Here is a 16,043-nt window from a genome sequence, read left to right as displayed (position 1 = left end):
TTCTGATCCCAAATTAGATCATCAGTTTAATGTTCAGTGCATGAGCAGCCATACCAATTAGACACTGAAGCTGTAATAATGTCAGTGGCAGCAAAGCAGCCTCCTCACACACTGCCTCCACCTGTAGCCCATTTCTGATGCTTTAGAGGAGGCATAAAACCCTCCAGAAAGTGTGACATGAATCAAGGCAGCAGCTATTTTTCTGCTGGCTCCCACTGGTGACCAGCAACCACCCTGGAGCAGAACACGGACACGGCATGAGCCAGGCAAGACGTCTCCTTTCAGACCTCCTTAAGACACCAACAAATCAGCCATGCAGGACTTGCTCCAAGCTCCCTCATGCCAGGAATGTTCCTCTTCTCTCCTGCAGTTCTTCCTGTGACTTTAGAAGCACCCACTTCAGCCCATGGATTTCCTTTGCTCACACTGCCCTCTGTGGAGGTGAGGTCCGGAGACACTCTCTGGGAACCCCATCCTTGGATTTTCGCCCTTTTTTCCCCCAGTGAGAAGTTACTTAAGTCATATTATTTTCTCTTTCCATCTATATATAAGGTATCACCACATTCCCTCTAGCTCTTCAATCTGCTATACTGAAGAAGACCAGTTTTCTTTTCTAGGAGATCTTATTTTCCTTAACTACCTCGGAAATCCCTCTCTGCATCTACTTCACCTCCTGCTTTTTCCTACCCTAATGTGGCATTAACAAAAGGCACAGGTGTCACCTGTGCCTTGCACTGTGGTGCTGATTTTTCCCTGGAATAACACCTTCCCTTGATATGGCAGCACTTGGCAGCTCACAGATACTCCACAAACACTGGCCCCCAACTTGGTACTTACTGTTCCCTGCAATTAGTAACTAACTACCTGTGACCTCACAGAGCTTTATGCCTTAGCATCTGGTGCTTTTAACCTTCTTTAAAATGTAATACTGTTCTTACAACTCTATCAGACCATTTTCAGTTATGCAGAAAAAAAATCTCTGCCCTGTTATGCCAATGTTCCCAGATTTTGTGTCACAGCGTACGTAAGAAACACGTTCAGAGTAGGATTATTCTCTTCAAATTAAGGCTTCTGTGTTAGGAATTGCAAAGTCTTACACAGATTCCTCTTTGGCCAATGAGGAAAACACATAATCCCAGGGCTCAGTTCATCCCATAGGAGGAGCAATGTAATCTCCCCAAGAAGTGCTTACCACTGTGCTCTAATGATGATGTTCATCACTTTAGGCACACATACCTACATTTGCTGATGTCCATGGGATTGCTGTAGGATTCATCTTGCCTTTGTTTTTTTTAGGTGACACAAACTGTACCCCTAGTTAATTTTTTCCTAGACTGCAAATCTCAGCAATAACAGAATCAGACCCAACCCCAAATTTCAGGACGACTAGAAATATAGTCCCCCTTGTTGTGTTACTTGCCACAGCCTCTTTGTAAGACTGTTCTTTAGTCAGTTTACAATTTATCTACCCCCATCATAATAAATAAAATCAAGTCTGCAAGGCAGGTTCAAGCAAATGGTCTGCTTGCTTCAATGTCTTTGTATCATCTCCAGTGACAGACATTTAGGGAAGAACAAATGGGTGGGCATAGGGTGGTTCTGCTCATATATATTCCCCTTATCTTACCATACTACATCAATAGTTTGGGGACTTCCCAGTCATGGGTTGTTCTCAAATCATCATGTTAGTAACAGAAATGGATGTTTCCTCCCTGGGTCCCTGCAATCCCCAGTTTTGCCCTTCACAACAATCCCTGGCAGGGAGCTCTGCAGGAAGGAATATTTATTTTTGTCTGTTATGCCTTTTTGTTCTTAAATCACGGAAGCATCAATGAAATGTCTTGTCTGATCTCTGTCATTCTCACTTGATCCCCTCAAATATCACAGTCTCTCTGTACCTTCCAGCCTGAAGTGGCTCAGGCAGTTTAGCACTCCCCAGTGTGGAACATTCCCTGCACCTGTCACCGTGTTCTTACCGTCCTCTCCCCTCTCTGCAGCTCTCCTGTAAAGAATTTTCAGTGGGACATTCCATCAAACGCTTTTTTGCAAATCCACAGAGACTGGGTCTAATCCATTACCCTTGTCTAAGAAGTGATTCATCCTGTTAAAAGATTTACCTTCAATAAAGCCCTACCTTTGATAAAACCCATTTGTTGCCATGCACTAAGTGCTTTACCTGAAAACTGTCCTAAGATTCCTGGGTCAAGTGGCCTGTATCGCTTTTTTCCCAATCTTCTTTAAATGCAGTGATGTACAGAATCTTTCGATTAAACCTGCATTTTCATGTACCAATTATTTCAACATCCTCAGATGGAGATTATCCAGGCCCCCTGGGTTCAGTTCCTCTAGTGCTGGAAATTTTATCTTTAATATAGAGCTCTACCTCCTCAATTCCTTTTCCCACTCTTTCCTTCCTAACAATTTAGAACCAGCAATTTTTACATTCCAGTCAGGCAAACAAACCTGCCAGGTTTCAGTCATGCCAATTATATTGTATTTCTCATAATCCAGCAAGAATTGCCAATTCCTCTTGCTTTTAATTATACACTCACAAGGTGCTTCTCCTGGTCCCTCTCTGGACAGCCACCTGCAGTGAATCACTGTGATATGCTTATTATCACAGGGGGCTGGGGAGCAGGTGATGCAGAACTCCTCTGGAGCTGAGAAAGGGCATGGCAAGTTCTGGTCTTTATATGTCACAGATTTACTCATTTCTGCAGGATACACCTCTCTCCTTCTCTGCTTCCTTCTCAAGGTGCACTGAATGTCCATAATTATGGCTCATTTTGATGCATCCTAACCTACCATCTAAATTCCATTATCTACCATTTACCCCTTCAAGAGTGCTAAGGAATATTTGGCATAGAGCATACAAAGAGATAGAGGCTCCTTTGCCCTCAAAAATCAATCCAAACCCACAAAACAAGCCACACATACCCATTCCCGCTCTCCTTACTGCTATGGAGTATGGGAGCATGATGGAAAGGCTGTTTGTTTAATGATTAATGCTCTTGAAAGGCAACTGGGCAGCTGCTTTCCCCCTTAGTGGTGTGTGTTAATACTGAGATTGTCTGTTCATTGGCAACTAAATCAAGATCTGAGTTCATGGGTTTTTTCTACAAACATCACAGCAAACACATTATTGAGCAAAACTGTCTGACTTGTTATTGCTTCCCAGCTCTCCAACTCCTCAACCTCTTAGGATACCATTCACCACCTCACCTACTTCATGCGGTAATTTTTTCATGGCATGTGTGTTTTTGAGTCATGGAATCTACCAACTGGTTCAGCACTGCTGCTGTTGGTGCATCACTGGTCTGGGATCCCGTGAGGTGCCCTGTCCTGCCCAAGCAACAGCCCCAGACTGCAGGGGTGCAGTGAGATACACAGCCAAAGTCACACTCAAAAAGAAATTAAATGATAGTGAGCTTGGCTCTGACACATCTGGTCATGGCCAAGGAATTCAGAGCCAGGAGGAGGCCCCAGGTGCAGTGTGGGAGGGCAGAACAGGGCTCATGGCCAGCAGAGCTCGTAGGATGTGCTCCCAGCTTAGATGTGTTTCTCCTGCAGAAGGTACCTCCACCTGTGAGCATCCAAAGCACTAAACTCACTCTGAAAGGGGAAGCCTTGTCCTCTTTTTGGTAGACACGGATTCAGCACACTTTTGAGTCAGATATTTTACTAAATAATTACAGGACTCCCCCCCCAATGAAATATGAGTGCTCCAGTCCCTCTATTCCCAGAGGAGATTCACAATTACATTTCTCAGGTACTAAATGCTTTTTGAATTCTTTAGCTGTCCTAGACATGCTGGATAAAAATAAACTCTAGATTCACAAATTATTTCAGAAATAATCACAGCATTCAATCTCTGTTAGAGCTGTCAGTGGAAACTAGAAACTGGCAACAAGAGGAAGGCACGCTCCGCTGGGCTCTGCACAAAGTGGATGACATGCTGTTCGCACCTCAGCCTCTGGAATCTAAATGCACATTGCAGATGATAAACAAGGGAAAGGAGAAGACACTCAAAAATTGGTTTGCTTGCAGCTTAAATGTAATTTTAAGCCGTGACTGAGTCCCAGCCCCTCCAGCCAGCTGGAAGCCCTGGAGTCCTGTTCCTGGAGTTCCTGCAGCATCAACCTGCTGGGAACTGGTCCTGTTGTGCTGGCACTTCAAGATCTTCTGTGTTGCATCTGCACCAGTGCAGGGAGCAGAAAGTTTAGATGGTGTGACTGGAGGGAGAGAGAAATCAAAAGCCTGGTGGCTGAGTGAAGAATGTGGCTCACAGCTGGGAAACTTTGGAGGCTCTGGGTAGTTTTGACAGCATCACCATCACAGGGAGAGTTACTGGCATTCACGTGTGCCTGGTGGGATTCACGTTGCTCAACTTCAGACATCAGTGACTCAGTGAGGAACCAGGGGTAGGATGGGAGCTGTGGGAATGGTGCTGACCATAGACTGTGGCCATATGTTCCACTGACAGAGGTGTGAGGCTGTGAGTGACTGCTGAAAGGACTTTGCCTGGAGGAAGGCTGCTGTGCAGTCACTCTCAGTATGCTTTGGGTAAAGCTCTAAGAGAGATGCTACTGACAGTCTACAGTGCATTCAAGCTGGGGATTTTGGCTAATTGAATACACTGCTATTTAATATAAGTAATACTATTTAATACACACCTGGTGAATGTATTACCTGTGATACCCACAGCACTGGGGTCAGTAAGGGTGCTGTGGATGGTGTGATGAGCCCATGAGATGGACAGATATATTGAGTGGGGTGGCTGTACATACAAGCATGACCACTGTGCTGTTGGATTGGGGCTGGGTGGTGCCTCAGATAAAATGATCACCAGTCAGGCTGCAAAAGGCCATGACAACATCCTGACAGTCTGGTATTGCAAACCTGTAACTCTGAATGAAAACCTGTCAGTTATTTTATGTTGATGCTGTTAGGGACAAATTTAGACTCGTGTCCATTACATTGTTCCTGTTCTTACCAGAAAAAAAATGTCGTAAATCTGAATGAGGCAGCTGTCTGTCTAAGGCAATATATCCCTGTGCCTGTCTAGATTATTTGCTAAGGTTTGTCCCTCCTGGTCTTCTAACTCAAGAGTACTTTCCTCCAAGTTAGTGTTTCAAATAAGAGGAGACACACATATGGCTGCTGTGGTGGTGTGGGGAGGGAGAAACAACCCCTTCTCTCCTGCTTTCACCATAACTTTCTAAAGCTGGCTTCCAGCTCTCTCCTGAAATCACCCACTCCAGCACAGCTTTGTTTACCCAGTACAGAATAGATCACTGTATTTCTCTTCTCCCACAGATAACTCACTTTTCTGAGTGGGCTAGAGTCACACAGTTACAACTTATCTCACACATACATCTTGACTTGGAAAGATTTCAATATCTGCTAGAAGTATGGGCATGTTTGATTGTGCCAATCCCAGCTAAGATGCTCAAAAAGCCAGAGAGTCTTAAGCTGCTCACTCAGACTGCTGTGGCCTAAGTTGATTCCCAAATAAGTAAGATAAATCATCCTTTGTCTGTGTTGGTTGGTTGGTTTTTTTTTCTAACATCAAGAGGGTTGCTTTGCTGCCCTCATTTCAGCATGGAGCTGTTTATTGACAGACTCAGGGCTGGAGTTCATGAACTTTCCTTTTCTTATATTAAATTGAGATTTACTGACCAGCTAATTCTTGAAGCACTATCCTCAAAAACACCAGGGAGAATATGTAATACCCAGCCTTGTGGGATGGAGTGGGCTGTGAGCACCTCCCCAAATTTTCCCCACTTTATAGTATATCCCTACAGAGCAGTTTTACCAGGATCTCATAAACTTCCCATCACCAGAGAGGCTGTGTCCTCTGAGATGTAGGATATTAACTGTTCCTCTCTCCCAGCAGTGGTGAAGAACCAACTCCCCAGTCTGCTCCTTGGGCAATGGCAGGATAGGATGGAGACAGCCCAGCAAGGAACCATCATCTCATATTATGTCCCATTCGTAAACTTTATTTTTCAGTCACATAATCTAGAAAAGAGCTCTTTCTGAAGCAGAGTTTGGATGTTTGCTCTACCAGACAGCTCTGGGTGTAGGGACTATCAGTTTGCATCTGCTGAGACTTACATGGGTCCCGTGCCTGCCATCCACCCTCCAGTGTTTTATTTCTTGGTAAGTGCCAGGGTACAGCGGAGCAAATAAACGCACTGATAAGCAGGAGAGATGTCTTTTTGAGTGGTTCTCAGTAAGTAAACGGCTGAGCAGGGAACAGAAAGGAGCTTTCTTGTGCCCAGTTGTGCCCTTTCACTGCCATTTCTCTACTTCAATAAAACACACCATCCAGGAAGGGCTTGCGGGTGGTCACCTCCTTCAGGGATACCAGCAAAGAGGCAGTTTATGCTACGGCGCGATAAAAGCTGTGACCTTTGTGCTTTCCCTGCCGTTCAGACCACTGACCTCGGGGCGATTAGATGTCAGAACCCCCTTAAGAACTCCCGGGCGCTGCCTTCTGTGCGCTCCATGGAGCAGCTCGAAGGGAAGCGCTGGCCGGTCCCCGGCTGCAGTGCCCGTGAGGGGAGCACACACCGATGCTCAGGGGCTCAGCGGGCTGGAGGGCACAGACCCTGCACCAACCAGCAGGTAAACAAGCAAAAAATCCTTGCTCTCACTGGAAACAGGTTGCTTTTCAACAAAGAACTGTTAACATCCTGCCTGTCTCTCTCTGCAGGGCGAATCTGCTCTGAGACACAGCACAGAACAGCCTGTGTGTTTATCGCACTGAGGCAAACACAGAGCTACACAAGCTGCAAGGAAGTTGTTTTATACTTACCAGCAGCATTGATATTTTCCTCACAGGAGTACCAGATCCCGGTGTGGAAATACCTGAAAAGGAAGCGGTCATCTCCCGTCTCCCAGCTGTAATGAACCACATTTTGGTTCGTCTCATTTGCAGTCTCATTCCCTCCGTAGTTGAGGCAGTTTGTCTTCTTCTCTTTCCCACAGCTCGGCTTGGGGACCCTCTGTGTGCCCTCACACCAGTGGGTCGTGATAAAAGCTGTTGTAGAGAAGAGGAGAGCCATCAGATTCAGACTCACTGCTAGCAGGGCTCTGCATCTTCGATTTGTCTTCATGGTAAATCCGCCCTCCCTCCCCCTCCTGCTGAGAGAAGAAGTCAAAGGGGTTTGTTTTATTTGGGAGAGGGGGGGGTTTCAAAGCCTCTCACGATTCAGAATCCGGTTGTCCAGGCACCAAAACTCTCAGCTTCTTCCAGTCTGCTGTTGTAGCGGTGAAGGAAACGCTGCAGCCAGACTCCCATTCTTCCCCTCACTTGAAATCCTGCCTTTGTACGTTAAAGGAGCAGCTGCAGGAGCGGGAGCGTGGCCGTCCTCTTGGAGCCGGGGAGCTTCAGAGCGCTGAGGGGATCGCAGAGGGTCTGCCTCGCACAGAGCACCGGGAGCAAGTGAACATCTGCTCGGGTACCACACATGATCCCAAGGGGCTCCGCAGCCTCCTCCGCCGGGAGACACCTGCAGGCTGCGAGACTCGCTGTCCTCCGCTCCCGTAGGATGGGCAGGGGAACTCAGCGGGCGGCAGGGACAGGGACAGCTGCTGGTGCTGCTGCTGCTGCCGCCGCCGCCGTCCTCGGCAGACCTCGGCGACCACTGCAGCACACGGGCGGCTCAGCCGGACTGGGGGGAGGCGTCACGGCTCAGTCCCAACAAGAATTATTATGTGGAGCGGTGAAATGCATTTTTCATACACCAGAGGATAGAGATTCGTTCAGGAGGAGGAGGAGGGATCGAGTGGTACTTCAGCATTTCTGCTCTGAGCTAGGGAGTAGTAAATCCGGGGTTTGATTCTGGCATCAGCACGCTGGTGTAAATCTCTCTCTTCAAGGGCTTTCTCTGGCACTCAGCAAAGCCCTGGAGGAATTTAGATTTGAGTGTTTGATGAGTGAAACCCACATCTTCCACAATACCAAGTGGAGCCCCTTTCTCAGCCTTTAATTTCCAGACAGAGCACACACAGCAGTTCTGCTTGAAGTGGGTCCATAGGAAATTTTGTTGGTCCTGGTTTGTGCAGATGGAGAGAGATAATTAGAGCAAACCCTGGCCTTTACTCACCAGATGACAATGCTGTGAGAGCAGGGAGTGCTACCTAATATCCCATTTCCAAAGAGAAGTGTATTGCTCTTTCGTGATGGTTGTCTGGGTTGTAGAGTTCCTGACCCTTCTCCACATTGCTCAGAGCTGTCTGGTGAACACCAAGTGCCACAAGGAGCAGGGCACCTGATGGTGGTGAAGGGACAATCCCTAAGACCCTGTGTCCAAGCACTGAGGTTGGCCACACTTGTCATATAGCAGTTGTGTGTCCTGGGTAGATGAATGCAATTTTCTGTGGTGAAGAAACTACATGTGCCTCCTGGGCTTTGGACTGAGTGGTATTTCCTTCCAGCCTTGTTTGGACTCCCTGCAAAGGCCTTGGGAACGGTTGTGGCCCCTCAGAGCAGTCCAGCAAAGCCTGGAAATAACCATGCAGCCACTAACAGAGTGACAGTGCTCCCATCTCACACCCTGCACTCTGTTAAGGCAGCACATGGACTCCACATCCAAAGCTCCTCCTGTGCTTTGCTGCCTGCCCACATGACATGTGGTGGCACTTTCTCCAGCTCCTTGAAGAAAGCCAGGAAGGACAAGGTGAAATTTCTCCCTGAAGCCACTACACAAGGCTTCAGGGACCTGTTTCTGACTCCCTGATGCCCCTCACAGATGGCCACAGGACTCTGTTATGGCTCTTGTTGGTGCTTGTTCTGGACGTCTGGACCCAACTGTTGATGAGATTTTCCACTATTTATACACACTTACCTGGTTGTAATCACTTTGTGTTGTAAACAAGCTGGAAAGTTGCTAGAAAACTTTCATGAGAGAACTCACATGGCTCTGTGAGAACAATTGTGATGGCAACATTGCAAGGTTAGTGAAATAGCTTTGTGCTGCAGAACCTTCCCTACCTAAGAGCCTTCATTTTGCTCTTCCTGCCTGTACGTGGTGACAGCCACCTCCTCAGTGCCAGGTTTTTTGCAGTGGTCTGCACTAGCAGGGTGCCTCTGCACAGTCTTGTCCTGTCGGAATTGCATGTCACCTCTCCCTGTTCCAGTCCTTTCAGCATGACATCCTGCAGCCAAATGATCAGCATTATTTCCTTGGGTTTAATTACATGCAAGAAATACAGAGGATAGCTATTTAGAGGAGCACAGGATTATTACTTCAATTATTTTTATGTTGCAGGACATTCACTCAGTAAATGCATTTGTATGGTCTGTGTTTCTCAGGGTGATCCAGTTGCTTAGAGGAATAAACAAAGCACTTGAAACTTTGACAGAAACCTTCACAAGGAAGCTGGTGCTGTTCTTCAGGATTGTCTTTCAAGTGGCTGTCTGCATCTGAATCATCACACTTCTCTAAGTGTGAATACAGGTCTTTACAGCTCTTTTCTCACAAATTTTCTCTTTCTGTTGCCCCTGTGGATCGTGTTTTCTGGCTGCAGCACCAACATCTGCACACTCTGCTTCTCCCTGTGCCCATTTTCCAGAGGGGTGGGCATCCAAGAGTTTTGTTATCTGTGGAAATTTTGTCCTAAATACTTCTTACATTTTGTTTTTACTCCTAATCCTAATAGATATTTCTGTTTCTGTTACTCCTTATCTTCTCCATTCTTCTTTTTCAGGCTGGCAGAGCTGTTGAGAACAGAGATAGTGGCAGTATATTTAAAACAAACAAACAAACAAAAGACAAAATAAAGAAGAAATTTGGTCTCTGTTGTGATACAGAGCTTTTAGAATATTAAACATTTTAAAATATTGTGCACAAAGTAAAATATGTTCATTTTTAATATGAATAGTTTTCTGTTTCCTGAAGGAAGTCAAGGATTTTTTTTCATTATTAGACTCCTTTGGCTGCATAAGTTGGGATTACTTGAAAAGAAGCAAACTAGTCTGTGCTATACTCATGCTGTAATACTCCAGTGCCTTCTTTTTATATAATCTCTGTTTATCAGATTTGTTGTGTATAAAAATGGAAAGATCATGCATATGTTGCAGAAGGCAGTTTGGATTCCTGGATTAAGTTGTATTTATGTGGTATTATCTTTAATAATACAGTGGAAGGGTTTGAATGCTATAGAGAAGTAGTTTTCATGTTGTGGCTATGAGAATCTTTAAAAACCTTTCTGCAGCTACAGCTTTTCTCCTATGCTGTGAAAAAACCCTGCCTTTACAGGTTATAGCTAAACCCCTTCTCCTTTACTATTTCCTACAGGATCACTGTAAATTGTTATTACCCGGTATTTACTCGCATTCTAAAAGAATTCGACCCAGGGGATTTAAAATAATGATAGCATTTGCAAAGGAATCTTTCAAACAGGCTGTGTTTTTCACTTGGTGGGAAACAGAAGCACCATTCACTGAAATGAGAGGAAGCCCTACTTTTGGGTCCTCTGCTATGATGGGGGCATGGTGAGCTTAGTCTGGTTGTTTATTTGAAACCAGCAGCGTCAGCTGTGTGGGATTATATGCTGGGTTTAAATCAACATTTTAAAAACCCTATAGCTTTTCTTTAAATTTTCATTTCTTACAGATCTGCCCTCCTGGGCTTCCTCATATGGATTATATTGTCCTTTCCAGCTGTCACTGGATTTGGCTTCCCAGCCCCTCCTGCCACCTTGGGCTGGACCCCTCCTGACAGCCCATCTTTGCTTTTCCTCAGCACCACAGAGCCACAGAATCCACTTGCTCAATTCATTTGTCTTGCAAATGCTTCAAAATCTCCTTTTCTAGCCAGAATTTCCCTCCTTGGACACAGAGAGCTGCATAGCTCATCTTCTTCTTGTTCTCTTACCACGGTAAATATGAATTATTGGTGTACCCCCAATATACTTCCCCTCTCCCTACTCTGTCCAGCAAAATGTCAAGTTTGACTTTTATTTTCAGAGAAGAGGGATGGGATGGAAATGCTCCATATAATTCCCCCAGTTCTATATTAGTCAACTTTACATAGTTTGTCTTCTCTCCACTGAGTGCAGGCTCCCTTGTGCTGTTTTCACCTTGGGTTTTAGGGTTTTTTTTCTCAGAAGTCTGACCCAAAGTAGTCTGTGTTCAATACTCTGAGCACACAGGCTGAGCTGTATAATCCTGTTCCTCTCAGAGGTGCTGCTGAGAGACATTAGTACTGATTTTTTTACAGAAATTAAGCCCTCAGCAAACGGGCAGTCCCACTAGGGTACGTGTGAAGGTGGGCTGAATATTGATACCATATGAAATCCTGGTCTTCAGTTTAATTTATGACTTGAAGTGTGTCTTTCGTGTACTTTTGCTTGTGGGCATTTAGTCAAGGACAAGAAGATCACTCAGGAAATTCTTCCTGTTCCTAAACAAACCAGGCAAAAAATGATTTGTGACAGTACTGTGGCAAAGACCTTTAGCAGTCTCGACAGAAAGGAAAGCAGTAAAACAAACTGTTGGTTCTCCTGTATGATTTCCCCACAACAATTCCCTTGGCCCAGTGTTCCTGGTCATCAGACAGGACATCTCTAAGTGCCCACCTCAGAGTGTCTGGTGTGCATGTTTTGAGTGGTCAGCATTGCTCATCCTTGCCTGGACACCACAGGACGGTGCCACTCCAGCCCTGCTGTAACAACCAGGGTCTTTGCAGCTCTCTGATTTGCAACCTGTCCCAAACAGCATCAGATTAATCATCCAGCACTGCTCTCTGTGTAAAAACGGGGTGGGACTGGGATGCTAACAGATTTGTACTTATCTGCTATCTGCATTTAATTCTTCCAGCAGCTGGTGGAGAGGAAAGGGAGATGAAAAGAAGTGACAGGTCTGAGTCATGTTGTGATTCGTGTCTCGGAGAGCTGACTGGTGAGTTGCCTCCAAAGACAGTCCAAAAGGTCATGGCTGAGCAAGCAAGATATTCCTGAGGCTGTTCCCAATAGGCCATTTATGTGTGTCCACCTCTGCTGGGAGCGAACAAAATGTAGTGTTTATCCTACTTTTAGAATTAGAAATTTTTCTGTCTCGCAGTTACAAGAATAATTTCCTCACAATCGACTGTTGGATTGGATTAAGATGGAAGTTTAATTAATATTTAGCACTTTTTGTTGAGGTTATCCTTGCTCTGATATGTCTAAGTTATTACAAGAAGTTACAGCCCCAGTTAAGAAGAACACTAGAAGCAGAACCCACATTCTTTATTGCTACAGTTAAAGAAGCATTCTTGCACATCAAAGCCCTGTGAGTTATTCAATATTCTTAGGCACCCTGGCCTGGCAAAATTGCAGCTCTAGAGCAAAGGTGGCCACAATAAACAGGGCAATGCTGAGAAATGTCAAAGGGTTCATTACCCAAACATGCTCTTTTATAACCCAGGCATCTGATTTCCATATTCATATAAAGTTATATATTGTTCTATCCCACTGTGCCTTTGGAGGTGCCTAATCCACTAACTACAGATGAATTCATTTATATTACTTCCTCGTCGGGGGTTTTTTAAAGGCATTTTTTTTCCCTAATATTATCAATATATTTTTAGGGACAGCAGCTAGAACATTTAAATGTTTGTAGTTTTCAGTTTCTGCCTGGCAAAGGAGTAAACTGTGCACATTTGGTGTCATTTATATGAAGAATAATGTTGCTTATTTGTATGTCCATGTACTTTATTCCCATAATTAGGACTCATCCATATGTCCAGGCATTTAAAGTGGTAGAATATGATGTGCAATGAGATTTTAGTTCAGAAAGGGGTGACCAAGCAGATTTGTTTGAGCAAACTGTGTACCCTGCAGTTCATGTTTCTGTGTATCTGCAGAAATTGTGCCCTGTGCAAAATGCAGGGAGGGCTTTTGGAGGGGCCCAGTATGACTTGTACAGAATGAATGCACATCCTGTCTGGAGGCATATTCCAAGCCAAGGGATCAAGAGCCTGTGCTCCTGATCTCCAGCAGAGCTCTGGCTTAGAGACAGAGGGACACAGGGTAGTGATGCTGAAGGTGACTGCAAAGTTTGGCTACCACAGGAAGGCAGATTGGCTCTAGAAGCTCAGTGCAATAGAACACTGCATCAGGACTGAAGAATCCCAGAATCCCAGAATCCATGGGGTTGGAAAAGGCCTCTGAGATCATCGAGTCCAACCTGTGACTGAACACCACCTTGTCACCCAGGCTGTGGCACTGATGCCACATCCACTCTTTCCTTGAACACCTCCAGGGATGGTGACTCCACCACCTCCCTGGGCAGCCCCTTCCAATGCCCAACCACTCTTTCTGTGATGAACTTCTTCCTAAAGTCCAACCTAAACCTGCCCTGGTGCAGCTTAAGACTGTGTCCTCCTGTCCTGTTGCTGGTTGCCTGGGGGAAGAGACCAACCCTAACCTGGTTAACAGAAGCTACAGAACACAGCACATTTATCCATGACAGCAGGTTTTAAACATTTTGGTTCCAAGTCTCAGTTTGAGCACAAGTCTCTCCCCCAGGAGCACAACAGAAGGCAAAGCAACCAAACTAAATATCAAGAGATCGATAGTAAAAGCAAAACATAGTGGAAAAGGTCTCTGTCCATAGCAAAGCCAGGTAATTGCATAACTGTTCCAAGTGGAAGGGAAAAGGTCAACAGGCAGATGACAGGCTGGTGCTCAGAAAGCTCCTGCCTAGCAGGGGACAGCATTTCACAGTGCATTGGAAGAAAAGTGAATGAGTATGCAAAAGTGACTAAGAAAATGCCAAACTGTGTGAGAAGGGCTGGGTAACACTGTCCCATAATGACACACAGTGTCATGGAGAGAGACATCCTCTAAACTACAGGACATCAGAGGCAGCACCAAACTCAGCAGAGAGTTGGGAACAATGTCAAATCTAACAATGAAGTTGTACCAGATGGCAGAAGAGGGAGTCAAGGCCAGGACTTGGCAGAAAGAGGGAAAATGTTAGCCATCAGCCTGTCTGGATAGCAGCAGGAGGGAGGAGATATATGAGCAACCTGGAGGACGAGCAGGACACTCACCAGAATGAAAGCACAGCAGCGAGAAGAGAGGGACTGTGCAGTGGAAGGCTGGTTTGAAGACCACAATATGCTAAAAAGTATAGAGCTGTAGCTGGCTTGTCTCAGGGACCACTTTCACAGGTCTACATGAACTTTCCGGCCTCAGCAGGGGGGCAAAATAAAAGAGAAATTCTTCAAAGGAAAAATGGTATAAATCTGGGAACTCAAATGGGAATGGAGCTGCAAGAGGAAAAAGGCTCACCAGGAGCATAAAGACTGCCTGGTAACATTTCCAGGCTTACAGCTGATCATGAATATTTCCTCTTTCCAACCCTTTCCTTGACTGAGTTTTGGCTGGGGAAAAGTCCGTTCTGCTCTCGGTACCTCGCAAGGTCTCAGGTAGGGAACACCCCACCTCTCCACTTGAAGTTTAATGCTGTGTGCATCTTTGGACATCTTCTTTCCTCCAGCATGGGCTCTACTGATAGTCTCCAAATCATTCAGGTTTCACAGACCCCTTCTATTCTGTGTAAGTTAATGCAGCACCCATAGAACAGAACAGACTGCATGATTTGACAGATACAGATATAGAGCACTCAGTTAAAATAGTCCTGCCAAACATGAATTGTTTGGCAGGTAGAATGTATTTATTTTAAGCCTCTGCTCTGTCTTTAAATAGGCCTCACGCTCCTGATTCAGATGTCTGTTAAAAAAATAAAGGATACTGTAAAAATGAAAAAAACCCCCACAATCAGATGTTGTTAGTGTCCCAAGGGACAATGAAGACACAGGTCCTTTGGGTTGCTTGTAGAGGAGGCTGACAGACCCTGGTGGGGTCAGTGTCTGGAGGGGCTGTGTCCAAGACTATCTGTGATAAGGTGCACCCATGTCACTGGGGATCAGAGGGTGATGCACAAGAGGAGGTGAAAACTCTCACCAGGACCTCCCCTCTGTTGGGAACTGTCTTTGAGCCCAAGCCTTGGCCCTTGCCACTTCCAGAGCTGTAGCTCTGCTGTGCCTGGCTGTGTTTGATGCCCCATCATTGTGGACCTGTCCAGTGCTTGTGCCTGACCCCCATCACTGCCCCCAGAGCTCCCTGAGGTCAGCCCTTACCGTCATTAAATGCAGCCACCTCAGCACAGCCCTGGCTGGCAGTCCCCTCCTGTCTCTGCTTCCTTCCAGCTCTGAAGATCTGTAAATCACGTGCAAGGTGCTGTCAGCCCCACAGTGGGACTGAGGGCTGTAGGGTGAGCAGGATGTCTGGGGTAGGAGCTCTGTCTGCTGGGCTGCACCCTCACAGCACGTCCTTGGCTCTCAGCGAAGGTGACACTTTGATCCCCAGCAAATCCCGAACATTAACATCCTCAGATGGAGCCATTTCTATAGTAATAGCTAAATTACAGCCCAGGCACTGCATGGAACCAAATTAGGGCCCCGTGTGAAGTATTTACTTAGGCAATTTCACTTAACCTTGCCATTTTTTAATTGCCTTTATATCTTGATTTAGTAATTTCTGATTTTTTTTTATAGTCCATTTATTGAGAAAGACCACGAGAGACCTGAATGAACTGAGTAATTTTCTCTTTCTGCAGTTTTGTGCTGTAATAACAACAGAATCATCTCTGCCCCCATTCTTTAAACAGTAAATATCTGTATCTGCAGTGGTTTGGAGGTTTATTATCTTTGTAGCAGTTCATTTGCAGGACACTGTACCACCTTTGCAAGAGACTCAATTGACTTGCAGCCAAAGTAGTGATTTTGGTTACTTTTTAATTTTATAAGAAAGCTGTTAAATTTGAAAGAGACAAAACATGCAGAAATGATGCAGTAACCACTTAAAATAGCAATTTATCAGGGTAAATACCTGATTGGACAGTGAAATGCTGGACTGTATATTAATACTGGCCTTTAAAAGTTGTAAACAGCAATAAACTTCTAAGGAAATACACTTCACAGGAAAAATTAGGCTATATTCCAGCCACTTAGTGTCACAGAACAGATAATTGAATTCCTTGC

The 16,043-nt window shown here is 45.4% G+C and overlaps 1 protein-coding gene across 3 annotated transcripts in view; it reads right to left on the bottom strand.

Annotated features, from left to right (window-relative positions):
• The window catches only part of GSG1L (GSG1 like), a 54,833-nt gene extending 46,770 nt beyond the window's left edge, over positions 1 to 8,063 (bottom strand). The window contains exon 1 of one of the 3 annotated variants that reach the window (XM_027882820.1): positions 6,821 to 8,063. In XM_027882820.1, the coding sequence (XP_027738621.1) occupies positions 6,821 to 7,121 (301 nt within the window). In that variant the 5' untranslated portion in view covers positions 7,122 to 8,063. The remainder of the gene's footprint in view (positions 1 to 6,820) is intronic. The other 2 variants (XM_027882819.1, XM_027882818.1) reach the window with 2 other exon arrangements.
• Positions 8,064 to 16,043: the final 7,980 nt, after the last annotated feature.

This window comes from Empidonax traillii, unplaced genomic scaffold (genome assembly GCF_003031625.1).
Source record: "Empidonax traillii isolate 1590-97213 ecotype Southwest subspecies unplaced genomic scaffold, ASM303162v1 scaffold111:size2041728, whole genome shotgun sequence".
Taxonomy (NCBI): Eukaryota; Metazoa; Chordata; class Aves; order Passeriformes; family Tyrannidae; genus Empidonax; species Empidonax traillii.
The sequence above is the reverse complement of the archived record's forward strand: the minus strand, read 5'-3'. Positions and strand labels throughout refer to the sequence as shown.